This window comes from Mirounga angustirostris, unplaced genomic scaffold, assembly GCF_029215605.1.
Source record: "Mirounga angustirostris isolate CCGP_5_RB_7025 unplaced genomic scaffold, mMirAng1.0.hap1 SCAF_7, whole genome shotgun sequence".
NCBI lineage: Eukaryota > Metazoa > Chordata > Mammalia > Carnivora > Phocidae > Mirounga > Mirounga angustirostris.
In genome coordinates this window covers 29134861-29148614 of record NW_026991715.1, presented here as the reverse complement: position 1 = coordinate 29148614, position 13754 = coordinate 29134861, and the positions used below count along the sequence as shown (strand labels likewise).

Here is a 13754-nt window from a genome sequence, read left to right as displayed (position 1 = left end):
TTAAGATTTTTTTTTTTTTTAAATAATCTCTACATCCAACGTGGGTGGGGCTTGAACTCATAACCCGGAGATCAAGAGTTGCATGCTCTATTGAAGGAGCCAGCCTGAGGCCCAAAGGCTCTTAAAATTTCTTTTTAAGGGGCGCCTGGGTGGCTCAGTTGGTTGAGCGACTGCCTTCAGCTCAGGTTATGATCCTGGAGTCCCTGGATCGAGTCCCGCATCGGGCTCCCTGCTCGGCGAGGAGCCTGCTTCTCCCTCTAACCCTCCCCCCTGTCATGTACTCTCTCTCTCTCTCTCTCATTCTCGCTCTCTCAAATAAATAAATAAATCTTTAAAAAAAAAAATTTCTTTTTAAGTAAGCTCTGCGCTCAACATGGGGCTCAAACCCATGACCCCAAGATAAAGAGTCACATGCTCTACCAACTAAGCCAGCCAGGTGCCCCACTCTTTTAAATTAGTATGTTAATAGTCACTAAGAAAGAAGAAAGAAGAAAGAATATTATGGGAAATGGAAGAAGGAAAGTTTATTTAATCATTCAATAACTATTTACTGAGAGCCCATTATGTACTAAGAATTGTTCTAGGTGCTGGGACAAAATGGTAACTTTTCAAAAAAGATAAAAATCCTTGCCCTAATGGACAAAAAATCCTAGTAAGGGAAAAGTAAATAATAAACAAGCAAAATATTGATATGTCAGTGTTAAATACTATGGAGAAAAATAAGGGAGGGAAGAGAAGTAAAGAATGTAGGTTAGGGTGGCTAGGGAACATTGCACACTAAATGAGGAGATCAGGCCTCAGTGAAAGGACAGCATTTAAGGAAAGACCTAAAGAGGGAAAAGCTCAGATTTTTAAGTTAAAATTTAAGTATTTATATAATTTATCTGCATTTAACATTATATTCAGAAGTGGAAATACACAATTTGAGTTAAAGAAACTAGAAGTTGATCCAAAAGCCATCCTATTAGTATGAGTGGGTTGCTCTTCTCTCCTAGAAGAGATGACATACACCAGACAGTCAATCCTGGAGTTCAGAAAAATATACAAATTGACAAGATCAGAGTAGTCTTCATCAATTTTGGAACCTGGGATGCTCTCCCAGGTGATTTATTGACATGAGCTTTTTAATAAAATTTAATAAATTTATAAATTTAATAAAATTTATAAAATATGTATTTAAAATTAATAAACTTTATACCGTAAGTACACAAGCTTGGACATTTTATTTTGGATACTAGAAAAATAAGCCTCCTCTACCTGCCAGTGGTAGGGGCAAAGGGCAGGCAGGGGAGACAAACAAGTAATAAATATCAAATAAAAAACTCTAAAAGACCATAGATGGAAAGGCAACTGCCAGAGAGATAACATCTAAGCTCAAACACAGGAATAGGAAAGTACAATGCAGGTCATGGAAATAGGTGCACAGGTATGAGAGGGCATATCTAAGATTAAGTAGTAGTATGTGGCTGAAATACTGGAGAGAGCAGGAAAAAGCCAAAAGAGGTTCATGTGTGACTTCTTGCATGAGCAATAAAGTATACAGCTCTTGTTCTGGAAAACTGGAAAACCGATCATCACTGACATCTCTGATAATGTCAGTGAATACTTGGTGAACATCCCTTTTACACATAAGGCACGTGCTTTAAATCAGTATCTTATAACTTTATTGGGTTACAAATTCGTTCAAGGTTCAAGTAAGAGTCACTGTCCTCAGAAAACTTAAATGGCTTTAAGTAATACATACAAGTGTTTATTGGTTCACAGGATAAAAATTTGGGCTACTGACATTTTCACTATTTTAGTTTCTGGTTTTGATTCTCTTACCTGTTTAAGAAGAGCCAACACAAAGAGTGGGAAAAGCCGCAAAGAAAAAGGAACCATGAGTCCAGGCTGTTGGTTACTTAGGACTGAAGAACGATAAGCTGAAAGAGAGTCTATGACAGCATTCACCAGGGCATCCCGAGCATCACTCAGACTGGCAGTCACTGACCTGTCAACAGCTAACAGAGATGGAGGTGGGGACAACAAGAGAAAAGAGAGAAGTTTAGCTACCCCACTGTTAAAGATACAAGAGATGTAATTTTTTTCCTAGTATACAAATTCTCTCTCCAATTTGTTTACACACAGAAGGAGCCAAGTAAAGCAGTTAAAAGCACATAGTTTGAAGAATCAAACCAAATCAAACCATTCTCCTGAAATAGGTCTCTATTTCTTAGTCATATGACAATATGGCAAGGAATCTAACCTTCATGAGCTTGTTTATCTGTAAAATGGGAAAACTCTATCTTGTTGGATCTAAGGTGTTATTAATTATAATCCACCATCTTATGTTATACACCATAGGGAAAGAAAAAACTCTATAACTAAACACACATGCTTTCTTCACAGAGAATTTTGTATTTATTGGAAGAGCTTTAGGGTGCCTGGGTGGCTCAGTAGTTGAGCATCTGCCTTCGTCTCAGGTCATGATCCCAGGGTCCTGGGATCGAGCCCCATGGTCCTGGGATCGAGCCCCACATCGGGCTCCCTGCTCAGTGGAGAGTCTGCTTCTCCCTCTCCCACTCCCCCCTGCTTGTGTTCCCTCTCTTGCTCGCTCTCTCCGTCAAATAAATAAATAAAATCTTTAAAAGAAAAAAAAAGAAAGAGCCCTTGGAGAGCTACTTAGATGATTCTTATCACCTGTCATGCCACTGTTTATGTGCATTTCTGCACACTCAAAAAAAATTTAAACACTAAAAGCGCTATTATTGTTTTGAAGACTTCTCAAACTAGAACTAAATTCAACTCATGTGGTCTCAAAAATACAATCAATAAAGTGATGATATTAACTGCTATAACCAAATTTGTACATAGCCAAGAAAGAAGACCACTGTTACCTGGTCAACAGCAATTCTTTTTTTTTTTTTTAAGTAGGCTCCACGCCCAGCGTGGAGTCCAACACGGGGCTTGAACTCATGACCCTGTGATCAAGACCTGTGCTGAGACCAAGAGATGGATGCTTAACAGACTGACCCCCACCCAGGTGCCCCAATAGTAACTCTTAAGACTTCAATTGAAGACTTCTTGATTTAAGATTTTTTTTTTAAGATTTTATTTATTTATTTGACAGAGACACAGCAAGAGAAGGAACACAAGCAGGAGGAGTGGGAGAGGGAGAAGCAGGCTTCCCGCGGAGCTGGGAGCCCGATGCAGGGCTCAATCCCAGGACCCTGGGATCATGACCTGAGCCGAAGGCAGACACTTAATGACTGAGCCATCCAGGCGCCCCTTGATTTAAGATTTTGATAAAATGTGAAAAAATGTGCATAAATCAAATTTATAACAAAATCAGTATTTGTGAGGCAAATTGTGAAAAATTTTTTAAATCTACAAATAATGCCTGAAATATAGTTCTTGTTGATGATATAATAAAGATAATAATCGTATGATTACTAAACGTATTAGTTCAACAAAATATAAAGGTAGTGACCCTCAAATTCGTAGGTCACAATCTTTAACTTTCAACAGCATATGAGACTAAAATAGCGTTGGATTCTTTATCAGGCTTCATTAAAGAAAAAAATTTCCCAATAGGAAATGCAAGAAAATGAGTAATTATTCCTAATATAGACAGATCTGAGTGTGAAGCAAATGGACGCAATGGCATCTTTCCTGAAGGAGAAAAAAAGCAAGAACCAAAATGATGTTAAGCTCTATGTATTTGAAAAAGGACCAAAAAAACTTCAAGGAGGCAACTCTATCTGATATGGAGGTAAAGAAGTGAAGGTATCAGTAAATTTTCTCCTAGCTCATGTGATCTGACCAAGGCTGCAAACTTATCTGTGAGAGTAAACTGGTTTTTAATCCTGAATTCCAAGACTCCCAAGTCTAAAGATCTTTACAGTTCAAAGTCTCTTGTAATCCAAGTTACAGAGCTCATTAAAAAGCTATTAACCAGTAGTATTGAACATTAAGTAAAATATGGTATTTAAGTCCATCATAGGCAGATTATGAGAAAGAAAGCAGTTTAGTAGCTGCCGAAAACCAGTGAGCGAAGGAGAGTAGTGGGCAGTAACTACTGATGGGCATGAGGTTCTTTTTGGGGTGATAAAAGTTCTAAAATCAGATTGAGATGATGGCCACACAATTCTGTAAATACACTGTAAATAGGGTTGTATACTTAAAATGGGTTATGCGAAGTAGTACATAAATTATATCCCAATAAAGCTCTTAAAAATTTTTTTTAAAAATCAGGTAAACTGCAACAGAGCCTTTCATTCAAGTAGTTACTTAGGAGGCATACAGAAGATCTAAAACACTGAAACCTTTAAAGCTACTTATTTAAAGGAAAATAAAACTATGTGGATTTTTCTAATGTTTCTAATGTTATTATTTGTGAAATATTTACAATAGCTGATAATGATCCTTACCCATATTGGCCAATAACCCTGAAATTGCTTGAACATCAGCTCCAAGAAAGACTTCATTCAGAGTTGAAACTACAGGCAAACACAAAGTATGAACACGAATTCTTCTTTCACCTTTGGGGAAAACACATAAATGATAGTAAGGCACAACCATATTAAAAAATTTGTATTAAAGTCTCTTAGAAAAATCTTTTTTTTTTTTTTAAGATTTTATTCATTTATTTTATGGAGAGAGAGACAGCGAGAGAGGGAACACAAGCAGGGGGAGTGGGAGAGGGAGAAGCAGACTCTCCGCCAATCAGGGAGCCTGATGTGGGGCTCGATCCCAGGACCCTGGGATCATGACCTGAGCCGTAGGCAGATGCTTAACGACTGAGCCACCCAGGTGCCCCAAAATCACTTCTTTTCAATTTAAAACCAAAAAGGGTTATTCAGTATGGAGAAATAATACCAAAACTTTAATGAATAAAACTCCTAAGTTTGGGGCACCTGGGTGGCTCAGTCGTTAAGCGTCTGCCTTCGGCTCAGGTCATGATCCCAGGGTCCCGGGATCGAGTCCCGCATCGGGCTCCCTGCTCGGCAGGAAGCCTGCTTCTCCCTCTCCCACTCCCCCGCTTGTGTTCCTGCTCTCGCTATCTCTCTCTCTGTCAAATAAATAAATAAACTCTTAAAAAAAAAAAAACCTCCTAAGTTTATCTTTTATTTTTATTTCTTTTTAATGATTTTATTTATTTATTAGAGAGAGAGAGATCACGAGCAGGGGGGAAGGGTAGAGGAAGAAGCAGACTCCTCACTTAGCAGGGAGCCTGATGAAGGACTCGATCCCAGGACCCCGGAATCATGACCTGAGCCAAAGGCAGACGCTTAACCGACTGAGCCACCCAGGCGCCCTCTTATTTTTTTATTACAAAATTCTATTTGTAGGGGCGCCTGGGTGGCTCAGTCGGTTAAGCGTCTGCCTTCGGCTCAGGTCATGATCCCAGGGTCCTGGGATTGAGCCCTGCATCAGGCTCCCTGCTCAGCGGGGAGTCTGCTTCTCCCTCTCCCACTCCCCCTGCTTGTGTTCCCTCTCTCTCTGTATCTTTCTCTGTCAAATAAATAAATATAATCTTTAAAAAAAAAATCTCTTTTCTGAACCTTTTGGTTATCTTTTTTGCTAATACAAATTTTGAATTAATATACATACACTATGACAACACTACTTCCACATGTGTTCTAGAGTCTGTTTTGACATTTAAAGTCCAAAGAAATTTTATATTTTCCTCTTTAATCACAGAAAAAACTTTTTAAAGAAATCAATTAATATAATATTTTCTCTTTAGTAATTACCCACAATAACAAAAATTAATATAGAAACAAAAATGAAAACTTTGATAACCATCAAATATCAAATATTATATCAACTTTTTAAGAAGTCTTTTTTTTTTTTTTAAAGAGTTTATTCATCTGAGACACAGAGATACAGAGAGAGAGAGAGAGAGCATGAGCAGGGAGAGAGGCAGAGGGAGAAGCAGGCTCCCCGCTGAACCAGGGGCCCGACATGGGGCTCTATCCCAGGACCCTGGGATCATGACCTGAGCCGAAGGCAGACGTTTAACCATCTGAGCCACCCAGGCGCCCCTCAACTTTTTAAAAATTTCTAACCAGCAAGACCTTGAATAGCAATGAAAAAGAACAAATAAAGAAGACCTACAGATGATATTCATACTACAACCTGTACTGATACATAAAGACTGATGAAAATGTACATATGAGGAGCTCATACAAATTACTTTTATTTATTTATTTTTAAAGATTTTTATTTATTTATTTAGTTGACAGAGAGAGACAGCAAGAGAGGGAACACAAGCAGGGGGAGTGGGAGAGGGAGAAGCAGGCTTCCTGCCAAGCAGGGAGCCCAATGCGGGGCTCGATCCCAGGACCCTGGGATCATGACCTGAGCCGAAGGCAGTCGCTTAACCATCTGAGCCACCCAGGCACCCCTACAAATTACTTTTAAAAAGAAATAATATCTGCAAAAAAGGGTAACACTATTTAGACTTTCTATTCTAGACAACAACAGAGAGCTAAAAGAAAACAGATACAATGATTAGCCTATCGGCAACAACTAAACACAAAGAGAGAGAGAGATGCAGGCAGACACACACACACACACACACACACAATCAGAGGCTGAAATGGAAAGGGCACTTGATGGGACCATGAACTGGTGAAATCTTTCTGAGAAGCAATCTGACAATACTAAGATTTTTCTAAACAGTCAGCCTGATACTAAGTAGACTCTCAGTAAATATCTGTTAAAAACAATGGCTAAGAAAAATAAATACAACACATCTTGGCTTTACCAGGAATAGCAACAAAGCTCTTAAGATGAGAAATACTCTTTTGGTGTAATAGAAATGAGTATCTCCACAAGAAAGGGTATTCATTATAAGACAAAGAATACATGACCAAATCAAAAAACTTACCTTTGCCACAACACACTGTATTTATAGTTACCAGTACTGGATTATAAACTTAAAAATCTGTTAAAAGTGTAATCTCATGTATGTGTCTTCACCACAATAAAAACAAACAAACAAACCCAACTTACCTTTGCTGGATGTATACAAGAGTGCAGACTGAAAGGAAACCAACTGAGCGTCCGTAAGACTCTCCTCCACAGACATCTGTACTGCATACCCAGCATCTGGGTTTACATTAGGCAAAGACAGTAAGTCTGTTGACCTAACAAAGAAGTTCCCATGGAATGTATGAATGGAAAGACCTAGAAGAGAAAAATTATCAAAATGATTAACATACACCAATATACACACATTTACATTGTATCCTTGTCACTTATCAGACTGACAGAGAGTAAATTTAAAAGTTTAGATGTGGGGCGCCTGGTTGGCTCAGTTGGTTAAGGGTCTGCCTTCAGCTGAGGTGATGATCTCATCCTGAGATCAAGCCCCATGTCGGGTTCCCTGTTCAGCGGGAAGTCTGCTTCTCCCTCTCCCTCTGTGCGTGTTCTCCCTCTCGCTCTTGCTCTCTCTCAAATAAAATCTTAAAAAAAAAAAAAGTTTAGATGTGAGGGGCACCTGGGTGGCTCAGTCGGTTAAGTATCTGACTCTTTTTTTTTTTTTTAAATCTTATTTATTTGAGAGAGAGAGACACAGCGAGAGAAAGAACACAAGCAGGAGGAGTGGGAGAGGGAGAAGCAGGCTTCCCATGGAGCGGGAAGCCCGATGCGGAGCTCGATCCCAGAACCCTGGGATCATGACCCGAGCCGAAGGCAGACGCTTAACGAGGCGCCCAAGTATCCGACTCTTAATCTCAGCTCTTGATCTGAGAGTTCTGAGTTCAAGCCCTTCACTGGGCCCCATGCTGGGTGTGTAGACTACTTAAAAAAAAAAGTTTAGATGTGACATTGTGATTTATAGTAAGAAATATGTACTTGATCTTCACTCATTTCTAGCACAGAACTCCTAAACTCTTAGGATGATCTAAGTAATGAAATTCACAAAGGTGTCTTCTACTGTTGATGGAGTGACTTTTGGTAAGCACCTGTGTAACCAAAGGATGGGGGCTGATTACCAGAGGACCGAACCATGTAATTAGAAGGTTGGAAATTGCCCCACATCGGGCTCCCTGCTCGGTGGGAAGCCTGCTTCTCCCTCTCCCACTCCCCCTGCTTGTGTTCCCTCTCTCGCTGTGTCTCTCTCTGTCAAATAAATAAATAAAATCTTAAAAAAAAAAAAAGGTTGGAAATTACAGTCCAACCTGTCCCCACCAACACCCTTTGGGGAGGGGAGAGGAACTGGAGGTTGAGCCCATCATCAATGGCCGATAACTAAATCAGCCATGACTATATAAAGCCTTCATAAAAACCCAGTAGGATGGGGTACTTTGGAAAGCTTCCAGATTGGTGAACACATGGAGATGTGGGGAGAGTGGAGCACTCAGAGAGAACATGGAAGCTGCAGAAGCTCCATGCCCTTTCCCTTTCTCTATACCTTGCTCTATACATCTCTTCCATCTGACTATTCCTGAGTTATATCCTTTTATAATAAGCCAGTAATCTAGAAAGTAAAATGATTCTCTGAGTTCTGTAAGCTGCTCTGGCAAATTACTTGAACCCAAAGAGGGGGTAGTAGGAACCTCCAATCTACAGCCAGCCAATCAGAGCACAAAAAGAAACAGAAGCAGAAAGCTACTGTGGTAACTACTTGGTTATGAGTGACACTACTACCTGAGTTGTTTGGAGATGTGGCAATGTTATAGAAGTGTTTGATACCTTACATAAGATATTACAAAGGCGTTGTCAGTTGTTTTACTCAACCATTTTTTCTTTTTATTACAGTGACAGATAATAGAGAACTTCATTTAGCACATGGTTTGCCCAAAAGATTTCAACATCTATCTAGTGGACAGGTCCGTGGTTCCTTATCGTTTGATATCGGTTTTTTGGCTATTTCATATAATCTTTCCACTTCAAAAAATGATTGCTTCACACCTCTTAAAGAACATTATTTAATTAATTTATTTTTAAAGATTTTACTTATTTGTCAGAGAGAGAGCACAAACAAGGGGAACAGCAGGCAGAGGGAGAAGCTTAGCAGGGAGCCTGACGTGGGGTCATGGGGTCATGGGGTCATGGGGTCATGACCTGAGCCGAAGGCAGATGCTTAACTGACTGGGCCACCCAGGTGTCCCAGAAAAACATTATTTTAAAATCTGAATAAGGGCGCCTGGGTGGCTCAGTCGGTTAAGAGACTGCCTTCAGCTCAGGTCATGATCCTGGAGTCCCGGGATCGAGTCCCCATTGGGCTCCCTGCTCGGCAAGGAGTCTGCTTCTCCCTCTGACCTTCCTCCCTCTCATGCTCTCTGTCTCTCTTCTCTCTCTCTCTCAAATAAATAAATAAAAAATCTTAAAAAAATAAAAATAAAAATAAAAATAAATAAATAAAATCTGAATAAAAGATTAGAACCAGGTTGATAATGTGAAGGCATAAAATATCAAGACTTATTTCCCATTTTCCTAAGAAAGTATCATTTAGCAGCTACAGGCATTTATCCTGCAAAACAAATTGGATTAAAGCATTCTGGAACTGTCAGACTATTTTCAAAGCAACACTGAGGCAAGCTGTTAGTAGCAGGGCAGACTGAGAAGAGCACAAATTAAAAGATCTGCTACTTCTAGAAATGAATGGTGGGGATGGTTGTACAACAATGAGAATATACTTAATGCTATTCAACTGTATACTTAAAAATGGTTAAAGTGAAAAAAAAAATGGTTAAAGTGGTAAATTTTATGTTAAGTATATTTTACCACAATAAAAAAATAACTGTTTAAAAAAAAAGACCTTTCGTTACTACTGTCAATAAATGGAATAAAAATCCATGCTTATTTGGATGTGGGGGTGGAGGGAGATACTTGTTTTTTAAATGAGAGATAATTCAAATACCATAAAAATCACACATACAGTGTACTATGCAGTGGCTTTCAATACATTCAAAATAGTCCCTATTTTCTTTTACAATGTTTCTTCTCTATTCTTTTTTTTTTAAGTAGGCTCCACACCCAACGTGGGACATGAACTCCAGACCCTGAGATCAAGAGTTGCATGCTCCAGCAACTGAGCCAGCAAGATACCTCTCCTTCCCTATTCTTAATTTCATATTCCATCAGTGTAAGTAAAATCTTAGAAGAGCGAACCTTATGAAGTAAGACTAGCTGAAAATGTATATTTATTGGTATCAAAAGCAACACATCTATGTAAGTGTGAAAAGAAAAGTGCCCCCCACCTTTCGTGCACCGAATCCTCATGACTGCCTCAAAGCCAATCTTTCGAGTGAGGTATCTCTGTAGTTCCTTCTGTAATTTCTGTACTTGTACTGGATTCTGCTGATGGTGGTAAGAAGGATAGTAATACACACTACCTGCTGAATACCGAGAAATACAACCTGGAAGAAAACACACACTTTTTAAAAATTCTGTAATTAACTATTACTGCATGAAAAAAACTACTGATGTTTGAATCAATCTTGCCTTAGCCTCCCAAAGTATTATCAAAAAAGAGTATCTCATCCCTTTAAATAGTAGTATAAAAATGTCTCTATTATAAATATTTAGAAATATATAAATAAGCATTTAGAAGACCAAAAGATTTATAATAGACTCATTAATTCTCCCAAAGGAATAAAAATTCCTTCATTTTGTCCTCTATTTAGAATATCATCATATAAATACCATTTTCACATTCACTTGAGAAAAATAACCATGAGTAAGAACTCACCCAGAGAAGCCAAGTCAGAATACTGTCCACTGAGAAGGAATAAGTCCACGGCTACCTGCTGACCAGAACAATCCAAGGCTAATTTCTTGTAAAAGTCAGTGGATGGTGTCAAGTGAATTTCCTATTAATAATAAATTACATGAAGAAACAAATTTTTAATTATTAAATTATCATAAAATTTTAAAACCTATCTATATATACCAAGATGTTAACAATTATCCTTGGGCATTCTAAAAATCCTTTCTTTTTGGTTCTTCGTTTTCTCGGTAAAAAACATACTGCTTAAGAATTTTCTATTTTCTACTTTCAAAAAGAAATACATCTATTATGCTAATTTCAATAATCTATTAAATGCTTAGAATGCTGGAAACTGTTTTAAACAATTCATGTGTACTATCTATGTGGTCCTTTGAACTATGATAAGAAGCAGGTACTATAATTATTTTCACTTTATAAATAAACATAAGGGCAAAGAAATTAACTAACTCTTTAAGCTTGTACATCTAAAAAGCAGGAGAGGGATGCCTGGGTGGCTCAGTCATTAAGCATCTGCCTTTGGCTAAGGTCATGATCCCAAGGTCCTGGGATCGAGCCCCACATCGGGCTCCCTGATCAGCAGGGAGCCTGTTTCTCCTTCTGCCTGCCGCATCCCCTGCTTGTGCTCTCTCTCTCTGACAAATAAAATCTTAAAAAAATAAAACAAAACAAAAAGCAGAATTTAGACAGACTGACCCCAGGACTGACACCATCATCATTACAGTATACAGCAACTCTCATCATCTCTTGAAAAATACACATCTCAAACCAAGTTTATATACACAAAGTGCTCAAAAGCAATCCATGACACTCAATACGACAGACTACTTTTTAGTGGTCATCCACATTCTACTTTGTTCCTAAAAGGCATATTCTTTAAACTGCAAGACTTTCTCATCAAAGGCAGGCTGCACTGCTAGCAGCCTGCTGAAGATCCAAAAATAAGGTAAGAGTGAATCAGGTGGTAAGTGTAACAAAACAGAAATTTCGGCATAAAAGAGAAATGCTTTGTCTATTTCCTTATACTCCCTCCTCTCCAGAACTGAAAAATAAATGAAAAACAGATTTTGTGGTCAAAGGGACAGAGCAGAGCACCAGCATATATGGTAACATACATTTGATGACTTTCTAACCTTAGCAGATGACCTTTGGTTGGGCTCCTCTCGTGGCCTCAGGGCTCCCACTCCAAGAGTAGGAAGTTGTGTTTGAAAGACGGACATTCGACCACCAGTTGGGGACATCAGCTTAAAGGCAGCCTGAAGTGCAGGACCCAAGGCACTCTGGGTTTCCAGGGTCTTGGTGAACATTTGTGGCAATGTTTTCAGTAAATCTTGAACGAGCTTATAAAATAAAGCAAGAAAACTCAAAGATGTTAACAATTAAAAACTTCTTCCACAAAAAGTCAGTAACTAAAATACAGTAGACAAGACACTGAGTCATGATGATGGTCAGAGAATCTACACACAGTAAACAATGAAGTTGGTCAAATGACAAGAAAGCCATTTTAAGTCAACATTATAAACTGGCAAGCAAGACAAATCAAAATTGAAGCCTTACAGTTCTTGCACATGCAGTAGTCCAGCAAGACTATAAGTCCAAAATGTATCCAAAAGAACCATCACAGTTTAGATTTGATTTCTTTTATAATGCCATCAAACATGGCCTTCTCAATCACCTCTACACACTTTATTCTTTTCAGTTCCAAAGTGATTTAACTCTTCCCTATTGAAAAGTCTAAGATAGCCAGTAAATTTTCCAACTAGTAATACTACTACAAAAGAAAAACAAAATTAAAAACAACTACCTATTCAGGTTAGGTTGTACAAATAAAGAGAGTTAAAGGGAAAAAAAGTACTTCACACTATGGTGAAGTCACTGTTGCCAACAGCTGAGACCATAGACTTGCTAGTTAAAATGTTACCCCTACGGCATATATGCATGTACAGGGTAGACAACATCCCCCCTTCAGACACATTCTGTTCACCTCTCACTGTATTATGTCATGGCAATTTCCAGGCAGGTAATAAGTTTCTTCTGAACTGACCCCAATGACACTCTGTGAATCAGAAAAGCAAAGGGCACTGAAAGCAGCCTAGCTAAAGTGCTTCTAAGTAGTGACCAGAAGCTTATCTGAGCAACCCTCCCAATTTCCCAAATGGTGGCAAGGCAGGTTTCCTTCAGGTTTTCCTTTATGAAATAGGCTTATCTTCTACCCTATTACAAGTATCTTGCTACATTAGACTTAAAAGCCATCAGTTCAAGGGTAAACTCAAGATCTATTCATCTGATGAATTTTAACTAACAGCAAATATAAAATGTTACACATCTTAGAAATGCCTCAGAAAGAAACAAAACTTTACTTAAAGTTCATTTTGAAAATACGTTCCTTCAATATTTCAAAAAAATGTGTCAGATAAGAAAATGTAACTTACCTCTTTACTTTCATTTAAATTTACTAATAAGTTCTCTGGCATAGGTATAAAAACATCTGAAAAAATAAATAAGTATTTCTTTTAAATAAAATTGTTAAAGATGTTCTAAACACTTAACACTGATATAATTAACCACCCCCAGGGATGCGTGGGTGGCTCAGTCAGTTAAGCGTCTGCCTTCAGCTCAGGTCACAATCCCAGAATCCTGGGATCAAGTCCAGCATCAGGCTCCTTGCTCAGCAGGGAGCCTGCTTCTCCCTCTGCCTGCCTCTCCCCTGGCTTGTGCTCTCTCTCTCTGACAAATAAATAAAATCTTAAAAAAAAAATTAACCACCACCATAATTTAAAGAAAAGCGACCTCCTCTATTATATATAGCACTGTCTACGTGTGTTCAAAAGCCACCAAAGAAGCATTGATTTAGGTATTTATTGCAACTTATCTATTACCATGTAAAAGGTAAACAGCCTCCTAATTAGAAAATATTGATCTGTAAACACTCAGTACAGCTTTGCACAAGTGCTCTGCTTCTTAAGTTTAAGACAACAGTTTAGAATCCTTACTTTACATTCTTGCTTATCCCTCGAAACCAGTGGTCTTGGCA

General features: G+C 38.5%; 1 protein-coding gene across 3 annotated transcripts in view; it reads right to left on the bottom strand.

Annotated features, from left to right (window-relative positions):
• SEC24A (SEC24 homolog A, COPII coat complex component) overlaps positions 1 to 13754 on the bottom strand; it is a 68759-nt gene that overhangs the window by 7757 nt on the left and 47248 nt on the right. For all 3 annotated transcript variants that reach the window (XM_045892748.2, XM_064595922.1, XM_045892752.3), the window contains 7 exons: positions 13153 to 13208; positions 11854 to 12060; positions 10685 to 10805; positions 10194 to 10352; positions 7000 to 7173; positions 4410 to 4520; positions 1825 to 2000 (listed from right to left, as the gene is read on the bottom strand). In XM_045892748.2, coding sequence (XP_045748704.1) covers positions 1825 to 2000; positions 4410 to 4520; positions 7000 to 7173; positions 10194 to 10352; positions 10685 to 10805; positions 11854 to 12060; positions 13153 to 13208 — 1004 coding nt within the window. The remainder of the gene's footprint in view (positions 1 to 1824; positions 2001 to 4409; positions 4521 to 6999; positions 7174 to 10193; positions 10353 to 10684; positions 10806 to 11853; positions 12061 to 13152; positions 13209 to 13754) is intronic.